The sequence below is a fragment of the Lacerta agilis genome, chromosome 14 (genome assembly GCF_009819535.1).
Source record: "Lacerta agilis isolate rLacAgi1 chromosome 14, rLacAgi1.pri, whole genome shotgun sequence".
Lineage (NCBI taxonomy): Eukaryota > Metazoa > Chordata > Lepidosauria > Squamata > Lacertidae > Lacerta > Lacerta agilis.
In genome coordinates, this window is record NC_046325.1 from 24,211,227 (window position 1) to 24,231,041 (window position 19,815).

Below are 19,815 nucleotides of genomic sequence, written 5' to 3' on the forward strand. Positions count from 1 at the left end.
ATGGAGAGAAAAATCAATGAATTCTGCCTTACTTTATCTAGATGAATGGTATCATAGAAAGTGAATAACGGGAGGGAAAGAACATTCACAATTATATCATTTTAAGATATTCCTTGTACAATGAAATCCACATTATAATTTATACTTAAGTTAGAAAAGCTTTGAATGAGCGAAGAAGAAGAAGAAGCAGAAGAAAGAGGAGGAGGAGGAGGAGGAGGAAGAAGAAGAAGAAGAAGAAGAAGAAGAAGAAGAAGAAGAAGAAGAAGTAGCTTTTGTGAATTACATTGTTCTTGAGTTTTTTCCTCTCCTAATTAACTGCTCCCTTTTGTTCAGCTCAGGCCTCAACAAGATAATGTAGCATTTGGGGAAGAAGATGCAAGTCAGCAACCCAGCACTGGAGGCTAAGATGGAGAAGATCTCCACAGCCACCACGTATTTCCCTTTGGTGCTCAAGTAAGTTGGAACAAAGGATAACCACACACTGCAAAACACCAACATGCTGAAAGTGATGAACTTGGCTTCGTTGAAACTGTCAGGCAAGTTCCGGGCAAAGAAAGCTACAGTGAAGCTGGCCATGGCTAGCAAGCCCATGTAGCTCAGGACACAGTAAAACATGATTGGGGATGACTCGTTACATTGCAGTACAATCTCCTCAGTCATTGACTGGGCGTCACTATCTGGGAATGGAGGAGAGGTGGAAAGCCACACCAGGCAGATGACTCCTTGGAGAATGGAGCAAGAAAGGACAATGGAGCTGGCCAGGTTTTTCCCCACCCACTTCTTCATCCTGGATCCAGGTTGTGTGGCCATGAAAACGAGAACCACAGTGATGGTTTTGGCCAGCACAGAAGACACAGCCATTGTGAATACAAGGCCAAAGGCAGTCTGGCGTAGAAAACATGTCACCTTGTCAGGTCTGCCGATAAATAGGAGTGCAGAAAGGAAGCAGAGCAGGAGGGAAATGAGGAGAGTGTAGGTAAGATCCCTGTTGTTGGCTTTAACTAGGGGAGTATCATGGTGCTTCAAAAATATTCTTAGCATCAAAACTGTGATAATGGAAAATGAAACAGTAGAAATAGTTAAACTGATACCCAAAGGTTCTTCATAAGATAAGAATGTTATAGTCTTGGGAATACATGCATTCTGGCCCTTGTTTGCATATTGATCATCTGGACATTTGGAACAGACAGGCATATCTGAAATAGAAGACACAGAAAATACCAAGTTAGAATTATTTTTAACCTTTTGCTTCTGCGGTAACAAGAACATAATAATGAATAAGTCACACAAATTTGGTATAGCTGTTGCTCTCAATCATCTACACTGCAGGTGGCACTGTGGTCTAAACCAACAAGCCACTTGGGCTTGATGATGGCAAGATTCGCAGTTTGAATCCACACAACCAGATGAGCTCCCGTTGCTTTGTACTAGCTCCTGTCAATCTAGCAGTTTGAAAGCATGCCAGAGTAAGTAGATTAATAGGTACTGCTGTAGTGGTAAGCATTATCAAAATTTTATTCGACCGTCAGTCAAAAAACAAGGATTTATCCATACAAAAATTAGAACGACTAAGCATCTAAAGGAACATGACACTTAAGCCAGCAATAAAAGTAGGGTATACATTTAGACCCATGTCAATGCTGTCAATTTTAACCTTACGGCGCTTAAGGGCCAAAAAAAGGAATTTGGCCACCAAGGATGCTGTTGGTCCAGTAAAGTTATTCAGCGAAAAGAAAACCTGTTTTTCTCTGTCTACAGGACTAAGTTGGGATAGCAGTGGAAATACAAATTTTTGTCTAAGGTCTACATAAAATGGGGATATCAGAAGAATATGTTCAGTTGACTCAACCACTCCCAAGGCACAGGGGCAAAATCTCTGGTAGTTGTAATGCAAATAGTGTTTCCGTGGTCTCCCGTTTCCCTCTCAGTGTCCCGTTGCACCAGAAACAGTTTAGTCATGCTGGCCACATGAGCCGGAAAGCTGGGGTCAACTGGCTTCCTCATTCTGTTGCTGGCAGGTTTGCTTCACTCTCCTTGACACTTTTCTAGTTGGAGCTGCCACACATCATTAGCCAGGGCTCCCTGTAGCTCATAGAGTGGGCTGCTGTGCTAGATAGCTCTAGATGCAAAGGTTCACAGACACACAGATTCATAGACACTACCAAATTTCATTTGAAAAATGGAAGGCACCTAAAATTGCAGAGCTGGACGCATAAAGTGGCATTGCACACATAGTACTCATTAATTATATTCACATAATATGCCTGCTATTCTTCCTTGTATTTAGCTGTGAATTATAAACATTCTTCTTGCATCTGTATGCTGAAACTCTCACCTTCATGATCTGATATCCACCCTTTGGGGCATACAATGCAATCATAGCAGCAGAAGGACTCCCCCTCCTTTCTTTTCTTTCTATAACCGGTTGGGCACTTGGGATTACACAAAGCAACAGGTTGTGTCTATCAGCAAATGAAAGGGGGAGATATTAATCTTCAGGAGAATCATCTTGGAATCATGATGGTTCAGGAGAGAATATGCTATACAGTGGTCTAGCTACCAAAGAAAAATAAACAATATTTTGAATTGTTTACTTGTGGAATGAATGTTGAAGGCCCCGTCTAACAAGTGCAGATGGTACTAGTCTAAGCTGAGACTTACAATACCCAAATACGCCTTGTTGATGGCTCAATAGCAGCAACAGGTGGCCTCACTCCCTTCACCAGCTTCTGAAACTTCCATTTATGGGCTGTATGCACACAGCTGGAGACTACACTTGCATGGTGGCTGTTTCTGCTCTTCCAGCTTCGATTCTCTCCTGGTTCTGAGCGAAAGTGATACAGGAGAGAGTAGTGAAGCACCTGACTCTTCACTTTCCTGACCTACTTCTTCCTCCACTTCCTTGACTCATTCACTCACCAGTTCTGCGGCTTCCCCTGCCTCTTTCCTCATGGCTGCCTGTCCTTCCCAGTCAGACTCCATCCCTACTTCCCCTAGTGCACACTCGTCAGTTTTCTGAAACTCCCTGACATCAGCATAATATAGACATTTTTGCAAAGTAGTTTCTGTTGTCATGAACACGCCAGCCCAAAGCCAAGAATTACAGCTTGGCATAGAAGGCAGATAGGCAGCAGAGGAACAGAGAGACTTGCAGACTTCTCAGACAGCTGGAACCAGTGGGCTGACAACTCCCCCTCTGAAGCTGGCAGGAATGCAGTTTATCAGCTCAGGGAAAGTGGGCTGGAGGGAAGCCAGCTTTCTCAAGAATCACAGTCACTCATGGCACACGGGAGGGAGAGCAGTTCCTCAACGGAAGAGGAGGTAGATGACCCCATCAGCCACAGGGCTAGACAGATGGGATAAGTCCAAGACAAAAAATCAACTCCTGAAACGTAAGGGTCGGAGATTCTGGATATTCTGCAGAAGCCAGAAGGATTCTTCAGAAGGATCAACTTGATTGTGATGTATGGTTGCTCGGAGAGAGCGGTTGAAGGCTAATTGCTTGTAAGCAATAAAACTTTCATTAAATTACTGCTTGCATGCTGTTTCTCAAGCTGGCAGCCAGCCAGCTCCTGACATCTGTCAATATAGTTCATTTTACAAATATATACATTTTGAAGCACACACTACGCCCTCTTACTCAGTGGATAAAGTCTGCTTAGGGCTGCTTTTTATTTTTGCTTGAATGAGAGTAACATTTTCATGCAATGGGGAATCTTCCATGAAATCTCTCCTCAGAGGGTTGTGGTGGAGGAAAAAATTGAGTTCAGGGTTGGGCTTTGATCAAAGGACTCACCCTCATCAAGAACTGGAACACTTTCCCAAATATCTGCATTGATGTCATACCTGATTAAACCAGCTGTTCCAAACTATGACATCCTCATTGATGCTCAAAAGTTCACCAGGAGGAGCTCGGGGATCCATCCTTCCAACTTTCACTCTCTTGAAAGATTGGTTTGGATATGTGACCAAATTGATAATGTCATACTTTTGAATGAGCTCCCCATTCTGGTCAAAGGAAATCTTCTCCTCAACACTGTTGTTAAATGACACAGCTTTCAAAAAACGGTAGAGCTGGAACAAAAGCAGAAAAGGGAGCTATTTAAGAGAATGGCACAGCCAGACAAAAACAAACAAAAAACAACCAAAAAAACAACCAAAAAAACACAAATCACTTCAATGAAGGCCACTGTGGAGGATAATGCCCTCTTGATGGAGATAATGTTAATAAAGCTAGATTTGAAACAGTGTTAGAGTTGGGAGAGGAATATATCTTTTTAAAAATTGAACAGAAAATTAATAAAAACTGAAGGAAGGAACAAAAATCTATATATATATATATAAAACTCAAGTGTCTCTGCATCCAGTCCCTGTGTCTCTGGGTTTGCGCTACTGCGCATGTGCCTCGCGGACACAGGGATTGGAGCAGAGAGATCGGGCCGGGAGCAGCGTCGGCAGTTCAAGCGGGGCGGTTGAATCTGAACGCCGGCACTCCAGAGGCTGAGGGGAGGCCGAGAAGGGAGGCCATGCTGCCGCTTTCACCGCTGAAAGCCGAGCCTCGAAGACTAGCGGCCCGGGAGCGGCCCAGAGCAGCCCGCCCCCTCCCCTCTCTTCTCCACCTCACCGCACACCACCCCCTTGCGACGGACGCCCTCCGGCGGCACCCGCCCGTGGCGCCTCACGCTCTTTTCCCTCTCTCTCTCTCTCCGTGAGAGAAACACCCACCGGCCAGGCGTTGGCGGAGGCGCGGCGCAACCGGCCAACAGCGGCGGACACCACTGCGCAGGAACCGGGGGCTTCCACAACGGCTCCCCCTCCCCCTCTTGCACGCTCTCTCTCTCTCGCTCACGCGCCTGCCTCTCAGTGCGCGGGGGCGCATGCTCCCCGCTTCCCCTCACACGCAAACCCCGCCTTCCGCGGTCTCCCGGTGCCACCGCCACCACGTACGCTGTTCAGTCCGCTTCCGGTGTCCCCGTGTGCCCCGTCCCCTTCGCCTCCCCCCTCTACGCATCATGGCGGCCTGTGAGGAGAAAGGCTTGGTGGGTGAGGGGTGTGTTGGGGGAAGTGGAGTGAAGGATGGGGTGAGGGGGTGGAAGAGATGGTATGGGGTGTCTCCTATGGGAGAGAGACCCACCCATCCCTTTGTGTGGGGAGAAAGGAATTGTGGTGGCTGGAGAGGAGGTGAACTGGATGCCACCACTCCACCATCTGCGGGGTGGGGTGGAGGGTTGAAGGAGCTCATCCTGCCTCCCTAAAAATGTGACCACATACCAGTATGTTCTAGCGCCTGTTATTTTAATGGGCTTAAACCACTAGTAAATGATAAAAAATAAAGTGTTGTTAATACTCTCGTACTCAAATGAAGCTGATGCTAGTATATAGGACCTATTCTCCATTTGTTTCTTCTTGATGCAACATTAGAGCTCTGTCTGAGTCTGGAACCACACACCATGTACATCTCTCAAGCACACCACTCTTTCTCATATGCCCTTTTACATTTCCCTCTCTTCATTTCTCCTTCACACACCACACTTGCACCTATCACACTCTCTCTGCTCAAATGAATCTCACCCAATCATGCACATAATCACATCAACACACACACACACACACACACACACACACAGTCCATATTTGAGCATTCATACAACCATTCAGAAAAGCTGCTGAATGGAAGAAAACATTCAGGCCAACTGCTCCAAATGTGGTATATAGAAATTAGCTGTATGGATGGAATGGTCCCTATCATTCCCTCTTCCAGAAAGTAGGGGGGGGGGAACTCACTACACAGAGCAATGCAAGTTCCCATCCACATCTCCACATGGGCAGTGGGCAACAAAGAAGCAAAGATACTGGGGGATTCTGTCAGCAAAATAGCGAATCTAAGAACCTGAATAAGAAAACCTTCCTAACAAACAATTTTTTCTTAGAATCATAGAGTTGGAAGAGACCACAAGGGCCATCCAGTCCAAACCCCCCTTAACAAACAATTCAGATGTACAATTAAATATCACAGAAATTAATAAAAAAAAAGTAGAACAAACAGCCCTTGATTCAAGTTTGGACTCTGTCACCTGCCATGGCTGATGATTATGAAGGCTCCTTCTTTCTCTCTTCATCCCTGCTTTGCTTCTGGATCTGGATGCAATCATGGCATGTAAGGCATGAGCCACAATATAGACACTATTGTAAAAGCTGTAGCTGTGGCCTGTTACACTCTTTGGGAAGACATGCTCAGGAAGGCTCTCTAGTTTCTCCTCTCCAGTGCACGGAGAAGAATAAGCTCTTCCAGAGTAATTACCCAATACAAAACGGTCCAGAACAATATCTTGGGATATACAGTGAAATTGATCTGTCCAGAAATCTTTAATAAAAGTATCTCCTTCAGCATTAGAAGGGTTTCTGTTCTGAATAAAGTGTTGGAATCCTTGAAGTTCATTAGACTGAAGTGCAAATGATAAAGCACCAGAGAAATCTCGGATGTCATAGTCATAATTCCAGAGGTAGGTTTTTAACTCCATCCCGATTGTCAGAATGAAGACTTTTCCTTTTGGATTTTGTATTTGGGGCTTGATTCCTTTGGACAGAAAATATGTCAAAAAGATCATATTTGTAGCCTCTCCATGGAAGACCAAAATGTTGGCTTCGCTGTTTATGATCTTATCAGACAAATACATTGCACTTCTGTCAAAGTTTCCTTTCTCAACATCATATTCAAAACTAGCGAATGAGTCAAGGAATGCAAAACAAATGCTATGGTTGGAAAATTCTGGAACCATCTTCTGTATGAACCATTGTAAAGTCACTCCATCTGTAGCAAATAATCCAATCCATCTCCATTGGAAGTGGTCAAGTAATTTGAGAATCCCCCTGAACTGATCAAGTCTCTTTGGGACCATTTTGTAGAAGGAAGGGAGTTCAGTGTTCTCCAGTATGATTGAAGCAGAATCATATATGAGCTAAACATATATTGCGGGTGTGGGAAAAAAAAAGATTTTTTAGTTTACATTGGTGGTGCTTCTATGGGGAGGGGGGAAGGCTTCAGGGATTGCAAACACATTTGTACAGTGTTGTATTTCTTAATAAAACACCATGTATATATCTGAATGATCATTCATACTTTGTAATGTATTTTTTTCTTTAGGTTTATCAAGGTTCAGTAAATTCTCCAGTTTTACATCAAATACAATTTTAAATCTCACATGTTATCCAGAAAATCTCAATTCACTCCACTGTCTTATTAATTGAAGTCGCATTAGAAGCAAACTTGCAAATCAATTAGGATTAAGATATTTAAGATACTCATGATGAGATACATTAGGGATTTACATAAGATTCACCAGAAGCTGAATTTCCAAGGCAAATAAGGCATATTTGGAAGGACGCAGGAGTTGGACAAATCAGGTAAAGGCAACCACATATTCCTGCAAGTTGTATGACACCAAAAAATTCTTGGCTTTCATACATGGCCTCTATTATATACACCAGGCAAAGCGTCTCCACCCCCATTGTTAGGATACTGAGTTGCAGCTGCAAGGGCCTTCTAGTAGTTCCCTCATTGTGGAAAGTGAGGTTCCAGGGAACCAGGGAGTGCCTTCTTGGTAGTGGTGCCCGCCCTGTGTAACACCCTCCTGTCAAATGTCAAGGAACTAGAAAACTATCTGAATTTTAGAATACACCTGAAATCAGTCCTGTATAAGGAATACTTCAATGTGTGGCATTGTACTGTAGTTTCATAATATTCTGGAAGCCGCACAGAGTAACTGGGGCAAACCAATCAGTTGAATGGCTAATAATAATAATAATAATAATAATAATAATAATAATAATAATTCCTGATTGCCGGTTGTGCCTTTTAGGAAAAGGTGGGAGCACACTGTGTCCACTCTCCTGTCTCTCTATGTAGCAGCTTTTCTGTGCTTGCACCAGTCCTGTCTTCTGCTTGGCTTTCTTGCAAAAGAACAACCCAGGGAATTACCCCCTCCTTTTGATCAACAGGGGGAGGAATGAGAAAGTCACCGTCCTGTTCCACCCTCCTAGCAGCTTTAAAGAGGGTTGAAAAGGCACCTTGATAAAACATCAGTCCCGTTAATTTCAATGAATGTTGTTGATAAATTGAGTCAGGGCATCTGAATATTTTAATCACCTTCCCTTTGCAAAATAGAGTCTACCTTTTGTAATTCTGCCTTAGTTAGCCATTATGTCTATTCTATGAAAAGCTCTAACTGCTACCTTCAATCCATTCAAAGCCCTGATTTGGTTTATTTTATGTCTGCTATGTTCATCAGTCATCTATAATTGTATAGGGATTACTTACACCGTCATCACATCTTGTTTGATAACTCAGTATTTTATACATTTTTGCATGATTTTCTTTTTTATTTGATTTTTTAAAAACAGAATATTTTAAAATATATATGCATTACTTATGCAGTCAAACCTTGGTTGTTGAACGCTTCTGTAGCCACAAGTCTTTTTTGGAAGCCGAACATCTGATGTGGCAGGCAAGTTGCTTCCGATTGGCTCTTGCCATTGGAACAGCCAATCAGAAGTTGTGCCTCCGAAGCCAAATGGACTTCCAGAACACATTAAGTTGGGACAACCGAAGTTCCATTGTATTGTCACCAAATCCTGTTTGAATAATTTTAATTGTTTTAATTGAAATTTAATAAAAAAATTAAAAAAACTAATTTGCATGGATCCAAAACAACTTCTGAAATGAAAAGCAGTATTCACATTGTAAATATTTGTTTTGTATCCTTACACACATACACTCTTACCTGAGGAATCTTGTAGATAGCAAATATTTGTGGTATAGGAAAGTAGGAATTAGTAACATCTGCAGTGATTGTCAATAAATTTTCATGGACCCCACACAAAAAGTTGGGGAGAAGTCTGTCCTTTGGTGAAATAAATTGCATCGCAGCAGGAGTCGTCCACCTAGCTAGTAAAGTGTTATCATAGATATTGAATCCCAGTGAAATATTGGGTAAAATCTTTGGATTTTCATTAACCTCCTTTACAGCAAAAGCCAAAGCCAGAAGACGCTGATAGTACTCTGTCACTCCTCTACAAAGAGAGTTGCAAATTGTGTCACAAGTATATTCTGCTCTTTCTGAAGCTCCTATTTTCTACAGTGGCAATCCTATAGCAAGATCCCCTTGGATGAGCATCTTAGAATGCAACAGATCTCTGAGTCTTAGCTGGCTGAGCTGAGGGTTGTTGAGCTGAAGCTGGAAAAATGGTCGTTCCAGAGGAATGGGAGGGCAGGACCAAAGTGGGGGTGAGTAAGGATATTCCACTAAGACACATTACCTGGCAAGCCAACATAAAAAAATATGCTAAACTCTTATGTTCCTACTGCCAGCCTAGAGGCAGATTTTGGGCATCTCAACTTGTTCGCTCGAACTGCACACGGAGCCAGAGGGTGTGCCGCAACTATGAAGTAGAATGGAAGGTGAGAGGCAGAGGGAACCCATGAAATCTGAGACTCCCAAATCCACCACTGGCCAGGCTTAGGCTGAGGAGCAGCAGCAGCAGCTCTGCTGTTAAATGTGGCTTGGATGTGGTGTATCTTTACCTCAGCTTAATCCACACTGGCCTGCTCTCATCCAGTTTATTGTGCATAGGAATGTCCCCCAATTTTTTTTAGTTATTGTTCTTCATTACTATATATTATTTACTCCAGAACACAAGAGTGAGCCAAAGATACCATATCAACTTCACCACCACCATTTTATTTGTATGCCTTTCCATAGTTAAAGCCATGCTCAAAGCAGCTTACAACATAGAATCCTAGAAGAGTAGGAAGGGACCTCTTGTGTAATCTACTCTACAGGAATCTCTTGGCTTGCTCTTATATCATGACAAATTTACAGAATTAGAAACATGACAAAAGTCATAATGAACAATTAGAATACTTCAAAAAGTATGCAGCCTAAATGAAATAATTTTCATATAAATCAGAATAAGAACTAACTAATTATAAAAATGATATAAAAATTCAATATCATAACTTAACTGGGGACTGCTGTCATCACTCTTCAACAGCATGAAAATCATGCTTTGGAAGACAACATGGTGATGGAGAGATACAGAAGGAAAGAGGATGGAAATGCACATGAGTCAAGAAAACAATGCTATAAAAGTCAGGTGACATTTCAAAGCCCCAGTTCATATTCAGTGGATATTTGCATACGGGGAGATGGAATAAAAAATTCCTATAATTAATTAATTGATTTTGCTATTGCACAAAAGAACATGTCAATGTCTGGAAGATTAAAACTTAAGATTTCTGTGGACGTTCCACTATCTCTCCCTAGTCTAGTCTTTTCAAAGTTTCTGTTTTAGAATCAGGGTTGCAAAGAACCAAAGCTCAGTCTCTTTATTTTCTGCTGTGGAATGTAACATAAGAGAGACAAAGTAGGAAGGAGAAATGATTCCTTATACAAACATTTTCGGTAATTGTTCCCATTCAGGATGTCTGTTCAAGGTAATTGGAGACAGAGAAACACCACTCTGATAAACGATAGCTCCATAGGTGAAATCTCCACGTTGATGAAACCTGGGATGAATCGGTGTGGAACGCCACTTTCTACACTGAACATCTTGAGCCTTGCATGCTATGTGAGGCAGCAGCAATAACAACAACAACAAAATTACTAATATCATCATTCTCAATGCAAATCTAAATTCAGTTGATCTGTTTCTATCTTCAAAATGACTAATGTCAACATTCTGTGTACAAATCTAACCTCAGCTCACACATCCCTCTATTTGTATCTACAGCTGTAGGCTTAGAATCTCTGTGATAGCAACCGCCTGACTTGAATGACGAATTTGCAGATCTACCCAAGCCCAACAACCATAGACAGAAATCAATCTGACATACACTTGTTGTTCTCTACTCCCTAGTCCTGGTGTTGAATAAGAGGTATATTTATGCCATCCTTCACAATGTATGTGATTTATTTTCTTATTGGCCACTGGAATTCCTAGGAGAATTTCTCCATTACAGTCCTCTCGCTAATTGCAAGTACTCTATTGTGTATCCTCTGAGCAATTCTTGAAGAAGAACACGTAATTGTTATATCTTAAGAGAAATAATACCTGCATGTGATTTTGATAATTAAGGCCAAAAGCAAGAGCAACAATTAAAGAGGCTTGTCTGGAGCCTAGCAGAAAATGGGTTTTATTCATCATAGGGATTGTCATGTATGATAAAATAATTTGATTTTCCCCTCCTCTGCTATTCTAGGGAAGAAAACACGTTTTTGGCAGAATCACCTTTCAGTGCGTGTCACCTAAGTTTAAAGTTAAAGGGATCCAAACCTGAAAAGAGACTGCTAGGTCAAGCAAGGACTCACAAATAGTCCCCGCCCCATTATCAAATATGTAAGTCAATGAGTAGGCATTGGAAATATTCCTATGGACCATTGCCTTGATTCTTCTTCCATGTCCTCTTCAGATATCTTTGCATATCTCTAATTGATCTCTACTCTAAACTATTTTTTTAAAAAAAATTCCATTAAGAGTGGGATGGTAAGAAATAGACAAACGTTTGGCAAGAGGGGAAATACAAGGACATTTTATGGAACAGAGATGATGGCAAAGGGGGAACAGCTCAACTCCTACTTGCGTTCCATCTTTTCTTACTAAGGTTTGGAAGCAAAAATGGTTGAAATGATGAAAGGAATAGTTTTCGGTCCAATCTACCGGTATGTTAAGAAGTGATATGGAAGCACACAGCCACTTAATAAAAGGTTAATTTTGAATAGATAAGTCCATTCCAATTTGCCAAATACCTTTGTGGCATCACGTGACACCAGTGCCAACTAAATACCCTTTGGTTTAGTGTAGTAAATCAAAGTAAATAGTCTATGTTTGGGATCCAAAATTAATCATTTTAAATCTGATCTACTTTTAAATATTTTGGAGTCAGGTTTGATAAGCAGTTTTCTAGAACAATGGTAAATAATTTAAGATTCACATGAATAAAAGAGAATGCCCTTTATGATTCAAGAATTGCAGTATCAATGTTGGGTTTAGGTAATAAAACATATTTGGATAATTTCCAATAGTCAGGAATAAGCCCATCTTGTTGAAAAAAAACCCAGATAATGTAGTCAAAACTGGTACAAGGACGCCCTGACTGTGGAGGCTATACCCTCTCCTCACCTTCAGGCTTTATTAACTTGTTTGACTTTTTCAAGGGAAATGGGTATTTGCAAATATTCAATATGACTTTCTTCTTGATTTTCCCAAGCTTCTGCTTTTGTTAAAAATTTAAATTGGGGTGAAGAATATGAATTTGAATTAAAATATTAATTATTTTTCAATATTTTATTTCATTTCTTTTTAATAATTTTTCACACTTGCTAAGCTTATTGAAACTACCGGTACTTTATTTCTCAATTTTCTTTCATGCAAACTATTTACTGATAATTTAGAATGTTTCTGAATTCATAATATGCTCCATTTCAGTATTGTAATGCTCCATTTTTATTTTTATTTTATAATTTCGAAGGTATTCAGATCAGCTTTATTTTTGATAACTATGTATTATAATTTCCATTCCCTTATTATATATATTTTAAAGATAATTGTTACTATAAATACAGGCGGCCACCAAATAGCACTCCATTATCAAATATGAAAGTCAATGAGTAGGCAATGTAAATTCATATATCATGGTATCACCAATACAATGTATAGCTGGATTTGAGAACTGGATTTAAAAGGGAAAGGAGGATCTTTAATCAAAAGATTCAACAGGGGGGGAAAGAAGCTTGTTGAAGCTGTATGAGAACTCTGCCTGAGTCTGTCAACACATACATTTCTCACATGCCACAAATTCACACACTCTCTCCTTCTTGTTCACCACCACTCTGTGTGTGTTTCACACATTACATTGACATGTCTATCTCTGTATTTTTTAATATTATTATTATTATTATTATTGCCATTAATTTATGAATCACCTACTAAACCACCATCTGAAGGCAATTTACACATAATGACTGCTATCGGTGACCTGAGGTCGAGTACCTAGTTAATGTGCATCAGCAGGACTCCCTCTGCTGGTGGTAATCCCTTCCCAGACTTCCAGCACACAGGCTGGAGTTGGATATAATCGGTTAGATCCAATAAGCCAATACCGCTCATCATCTGTAACCAATAAAGTTGTGGCCTTTTCTACCCATTAACCTTATATATTGTGTCATGTGTCATTTTATTTTCCTCTGGTGGGGGGGGGTCGGGACATTGCAACCTATTTTCCACTTACCATTTATGTTGGGAGGAAATGTTTCTAAGACCCAACCTTGTTGCACGCTCACCAGGAGCTGTCCTGTCCTTAGATGCCCACAGGACAAAACAGGGTAACACAAATAAGGCAGGCCAGTAGTTGTAGAGGAGAATAGATCTAATATCAGTGGAATCGTTATTCTGTGCATTTATACTTACAGATGAAAATTAACTTATTTAAGACTCACACATTAAACATGGAAGGAAATGCTTTTGTATTTATTTTGAGTGACCAGGCACGACAGCCCCAGCCCCCAGGGATCATAAGAAAGAAATAAGGACTCTGACAATGTTATGGAATTAAAAATTAGGACACAACTTTATTAAACTTCCGAATGTAGGAAGACCTTGGCTTAGGCCTTGGGCGTGTACCCCTCCCAGCCCCCCAGGTGGGGGTACTGGGAAACATCAGCGTAAATGGGAAATGGGGTGCACTGCGAGATGTACATGTAGCAGGCAGCCCAGCCTATATCCCCACAGGTAGTGTAGTTCACTGACAGCCTTTCGGTGTATGGCCAGTGACACCCATTATATAACCCCTTTAAGAGGGGGAGCCTGGAATCGCTGCCGCAGGGGGGTGAATCACCACTTCACACACCCCACCCCACCCATATAGGGAAGAAAAGACTAAAGGATTCCACCCAAGGCTATAACCACCAAAGTTGTGACAAATTGCTACACAAGGAAGACAAAACCTGCCAATGCAGGAAAATTTATTCCTGGTCCTTCAACAGCAACCATTCAAAGACCGTAGCAGCGCCTACTAAACAGGAAGAAAAAGTTAACCTGCAAACAAGAAACATAAAACAAAGGGAGGGTTGTTGTTATTTAGTCGTTTAGTCGTGTCCGACTCTTTGTGACCCCATGGACCAGAGCACGCCAGGCACTCCTCTCTTCCACTGCTTCCTGCAGTTTGGTCAGAAACAGAAAAGGAAGGGTAGGGAGGGTGAATCTCCAGATCCGACTGCCTGGCTATTGTCGGCTCCACCCCCTAATTATAAATGGGGCTGGCCCCACCTCCCAGCAAGAATTTTGATTACTGAGGCTGGGCATGAACCTCCAAATAATAACACTGAGAGGCAAGCCAGTCCCCTCTCTACTAGTAAGTTCCCTGGGAACTATAGCACCGCTCGCAATCCCACAAAGGGCACCCACATTTTAAAGTGTGAATGCTCATTATTTTAATATGGGCCTGCTGTTTCATGAGATCACAGACAATTAGCATTTTCTTTTCTTTTTTATAAATTTTATTTTCAAGTTTTTATATTTACAATTTCCCAAATATTCAATGCATTTCCAAAATACCAAATACAATGTGGACTTTCCCCCACCCCCATTCTGAATTCCAATTCCCTGTCCTTTTTTACTTGCATCTCATCATTTAATTTTCAACATCTTTAACAATTAGCATTTTCTCACCTAAAATACCAGTATTTATTTCTTATCCATTTATTATATTTATATATTGCCCTTCATTCAAGGATCACAGGGTGCTTTACAGTAGAAAACACCAAAATACACAACACACACACCCATACACACACAGTTTAAAAGTCCATAGATTATTTAATTAGTCAAAGGCATGGGAGAAGAAGAATGCTTTCTCCTGACACTTAAATATACACAATGAAGATGCCAGGCAAGTCTCCCTGAGGAGAACATTCCCCAAACATGGAGCCAACACAGAAAAAAACCCATTCTCAGGTCGCCTCCCTCCAGACGTCTCATGGAGGGGCACAAGAAGAAGGGCTTCAGATGATGAAAATCAATTTCCTCCAAGAGTGCCTGGATCTCATCCATGGCCAGAGGCAACAGCTTGCGAGGGTGATGGCAACATGCCACGTCTTACATCACGTGTGATATTGATTGCCCCTACTGCTTGCTAGTACAGTCCAAAAACTGAAATTGAGCAATTGACTGTTTTCTTGATATGATGTGTGAAAGAGACAAAATTTCATCTGCAACCATTCCTCATATTATGGCAACATGCATAGTATTCAAGTAGTAGGTTTGCAAACCAACTGCGATACCATGTATTTGGGATAATTAACTTTATAGGAACTTCCATAATAGAAATTAATGGGAAATTTGAAGCCCCTTTGATTTTGTTAGGGTTAAGAAATTGTTCTGCATCACTGAAACATCTCATTTTGAGATCAAAACGAAGAAATACGGTACATTTTTGGGAAAAAATCCTCAATGGAATTATATTGTTTGATTTATTCAGAAGCCCATCTATTCATGAAGTGTAATTATGAGGGTTTTAATACGCCCCAGGGGCTTTATTTAAAAGACGGTATTTCCAAAATGCGAACTGACTAGTCACCAAGGGACTTGTTAAAATGTAGGAGAATTTATAATATTATTTATTGAAAGTTGACCATTTTTACCTGCACAGTATTTGGTCCATATCATGAGGAAACTGTACACATGTCTTTCTGGAGGGCAGTTTTAACTGAAAGGGTTTGTTTGACGGCAACCATTAAATGAGATCTTTTAGGATTCCCATGTGAGCAAACTAAATTATCAGAGTCATACCCTCTGGGATGTAAATTGGTACTACCCAGCTAATGTCTATAATATTAATTATACTCATTTATGAAAAGTGAAGTTCTAATGCTTAAAGTGCAATAGAATTGCTATGGACAATTGTGTAAAGGAGCAGTTTGACATTGTAATGGTTTGCTAAATTTTAGCTATTATGTGAAAGGGCTGCAGTTCATTGGTAAAGTGGAAGGTCTTAGGTTTAATCACTGGCATCTTCAGGTAGGGCTGGGAAGGACTCCTACCTGAAACCCTGGAGAGTCACTGCCAGTCAGTGAGCTAAACAGACTAATAGTTTGACTCAAGGTAAGGGAGCTTCCTGTTGCTGGAGTTTGGTAAACATATTGAAGCAGTGTGCAGAAAGAGCTAGTCTGGTATGACTGCTAGTTGAAAGAATAAAGAACACTTGAGGTTTATTACTCAAGGCAAACAAAGCCATTCTATAGTAAGTATAGATTTTACATGTCACCAAGATGGAGCTAACACTAGCACATGCTAAATCATACTGTAACTGGCTCGAACTCACTAAACTTGGAGAATAAGCAAGAAGGAAATAAAAGCATGAAATGAAGTAATCCACTTTACCAACATTAGTTCCTAGAAGAGAAGGAATCAGTGAGAAGGAAGGTTTCATTTCTGTCTATAGGCCACCCCTGGTTAAGGTAACCTATTTCAAGTGTTGTTGCTTTGCTCCCAACACCTATGTTCCCCACTAGCATATATTAAAAAAAAACCCTAGCCAGGCATAGGCAACCTTCGGCTCTCCAGATGGTTTGGCCTACAACTCCCATGATCCCTAACTAACAGGACCGGTGGTCAGGGATGATGGGAATTGTAGTCCGAAACATCTGGAGAGCCGAAGGTTGCCAATGCCTGCCCTAGACAATCTTAATTCAACCCTGACAATTAATTAAGACTAACCACTCATCACCTGAGGTCCTATGTTTAGAGGTTCTTCTGACATTAAATATGTACTACATTGTGCTACATTAAATATACACTCAAGCAAATAGAAATATTGTGCAGAGAATTAAAATATATGAAGGACCAGGAAGAAAAAGCAGGTCTGGGAAGTAGGTCAGGGCACATTTGGGAAAAAGAGCTACTGTAGGGGTCCCAGAGAAACAAAAGCAAAAGAAAACAAAATAAGAAATGAATTATTCATTTTTTACAACTTCTTTTCCAACAAATATATTTACCGAGTTTACAGAGAAGCATGTTCTTCCCTCTCAACCTCCACAGGGCATCTTTCACTTCCTTGTTCCTCAGACTATAGATCATAGGATTCAGCATGGGTGTGACAATGGAATAGAATAGAGCAACTAGCCTGTCTATGTCCTCAATGTGACTGGATTTGGGACGCAGGTACATGGCACTGGCAGAACCGTAGAACAAGGTAACCACTATGAGATGTGATGAGCAAGTAGAGAAGGCTTTGTGCCTACTTTCAGCTGATGGCATGTTCAGTACAGTGAAAAGGATTCGAATGTAGGAAACCAGCACCAGCAGGAACGGAGATAATGTGATTAACACACTGAATGCAAGAATTGACATCTCATTCCTTGTGGTATCAGTGCAAGCCATCTTCAGCACTGGTGGCACATCACAGAAGAAGTGGTTAATCTTATTGGGACCACAGTAGGGCAAGGTGAATATCCAAACTACGTTGCCAAGAGGCATCACAATGCCACATAGCCAGGAGGCCACTGTCATCTGAGCACAAGCTTTTTGGTTCATAATCAGTGGATAATGCAGTGGGGAACAGATGGCCATGTAGCGGTCATAGGCCATGGCAGCCAACAGATAGCACTCAACTGTTCCAAGCGAGAGAAGAAAATACATCTGAGCAGCACACCCAGCAAAGGAGATGCTCTTAGACTCAGACATAAAATTGACCACCATCTTGGGGAGGGTCACCGAGGTGTAGCAAATCTCTAAGAAGGACAAGTTCCTTAAGAAGAAATACATGGGTGTGTGAAGGGCTGAGTCAACCAAGGTGAGGGTGATAATCAGGCCATTTCCCAAAAGTGTCAGGGTATACATAGCAAGGAACCCAACACAGAATAACACTTGTGTTCCAGAGCTATTAGAGAATTCAATGAAAATGAAATCAGGTGTCAGGGTATGATTTACCAGTTTGTATTCCAGAATATAAGTCATCTAAAAAAGGAAATGGAGAAACAAAAATTACTTTCCAGACAATTCAGTTTATTTATAATTATACGGATCACCTTAACATAGAGATGGGGAACTTGCAGTGGTCTGGGTGTCGTTGCACTACTGCTTCCATCATCCCTGACCACTCGTTATGCTGTTTGGGGTTGATGGGAACTGCAGTTCAACATGGGGGGGGGGAGTTCACTCATCCTTCTCTACTGGCAATCCCTACAGTTTCCCCCTCAGTTCTTATAAACTGTTCTGGGGATATCATTGAAGGTTGGTATAGAAATATATAGGATTACGGTTTTAAAAATACTTGTGAAAGGCATGCTTTTTGGTCATTTGCTCCATGTGATCAAGTCAAGTACTCTTCGTTCCTCCTATACCAGTGTGCCTTTGTCTTGTGAAAGAACCCACCACAGTGAGGTTTAGTGAGCATTTCAAAAGAAAAGAAAGACTTACCTCTGAGATGAGAACAAATATCTGTGCCAGGTTCCTGAAGCAGATGCTTCTATGCATGAGACAGTGCTATATCACACAATGCATGGAGAGATTCTATGGAGGTGTCCCCTGTAGACTCTGGTGGTTAAGAGATTAGTTATACACATGGGTGGTCTGAAAGCATGCCAATGGGGACGAAGCACTCTACAGAACAGGCCACTGGTTAATTGTTTCTTGTCTATAGAGATAACATTATATGTGTTGTCAGTGTTGTTCTCCATTGTATTTTATATGGGGAAGGCCCAGGGTTCAGTGCTTTGTGTGCAGAAGCCCCCGGGTACATTCCTTTGTGTCTCAAATGGGTGGGTTTGGGAAAGATTCATGTTTGAAAACCCAGAGAGCTGGTGTCAACAATACTGAACTAGATGGGCCAATTGTGTGACTCGTTTAAGAGAATCGTAATACTGTATGACTATATCTGTTTCTTAACAGATGCTAAGTTCTCATAAGGGGGATATAATTTGAGCAGTTAATGTGCATAACAACTGGACAGCCATAAAAATGACTCATGGGACCAAACTCTGGGATGAAGGTTATATTTTTTGAAATATAACAAAAAATTGATGAAGTGCCAATAAATTAACTAAATTCAGAAAGTATAGACAGGGGAGGATATAATTTAACTCTGGCAGAGAAACGTCCCTCTAGGCCCCTGTGCATGCAGCAAAGGATGGAGAGGAAATGACTCCCTCCCTGCTATGGGAGCCTTGGATGAAAACCCCAGCATGTACACCCATAACCCACTGTCCATCATTCACCATAAAGTTCTGACATATTCCTAAAAGGTGTCCTAAACCCAATAATACCCTAATTTGGCTACAATTTTATTTTTCACTTCCTCACCTAGGCAGACGAGGAGCTAGCTGCTCTGGCACCCAGAGTGGCATGCATCTGGGGGCAGGGCTATCCACCCGTGGGGGTGGGATGATCATCTTGAGCATCCCAGGGAGGCAGGGCGAATGTCCCAGGGGGAGGGGCAAGCATCCCAGGGGGGCGCTGACTGTGGTGAGTGTCCTGGAGGTGTGTTCCACCCACCGCGAGTGTCCTGAGGGGTGGGGCGGCGATGTCAACCTCCCTCAGGGATAACACCCAGGCACCCACTGCACCCACCTTGTTCCGCCTCTGCACCTGGGTAGGAGTCAGTCACACTCCTTCAGTTGTCAATCAAAATAGTCCCAGTAGTGTGGAGAGGTGGGAAAAGGAGGGAACCAATTTGTTGGGATGTGATTAAATGTTAGGAGAGTATATATTAGATATTATCCTTCCTTCCTCACATTTGTGAGTTCTCCTTTGCTACATTGAAAA

General features: G+C 41.5%; 2 protein-coding genes across 2 annotated transcripts; both read right to left on the reverse strand.

Annotated features, from left to right (window-relative positions):
• Positions 1 to 279: 279 nt before the first annotated feature.
• Positions 280 to 11,815, reverse strand: LOC117057894 (vomeronasal type-2 receptor 26-like). Its single transcript, XM_033168734.1, has 6 exons — positions 11,805 to 11,815; positions 8,781 to 9,069; positions 6,075 to 6,959; positions 3,847 to 4,074; positions 2,336 to 2,462; positions 280 to 1,196 (listed from the first exon to the last, which is right to left on the reverse strand). Exons 1-6 carry the CDS (start codon positions 11,813 to 11,815, stop codon positions 280 to 282), a joined length of 2,457 nt encoding a protein of 818 aa, XP_033024625.1.
• A 5,195-nt stretch (positions 11,816 to 17,010) lies between these two features.
• LOC117057895 (olfactory receptor 10A7-like) lies at positions 17,011 to 17,976 on the reverse strand. The gene has a single exon (XM_033168735.1). The coding sequence runs from the start codon at positions 17,890 to 17,892 to the stop codon at positions 17,011 to 17,013; it is 882 nt and encodes a 293-aa protein (XP_033024626.1). The 5' UTR covers positions 17,893 to 17,976.
• Positions 17,977 to 19,815: the final 1,839 nt, after the last annotated feature.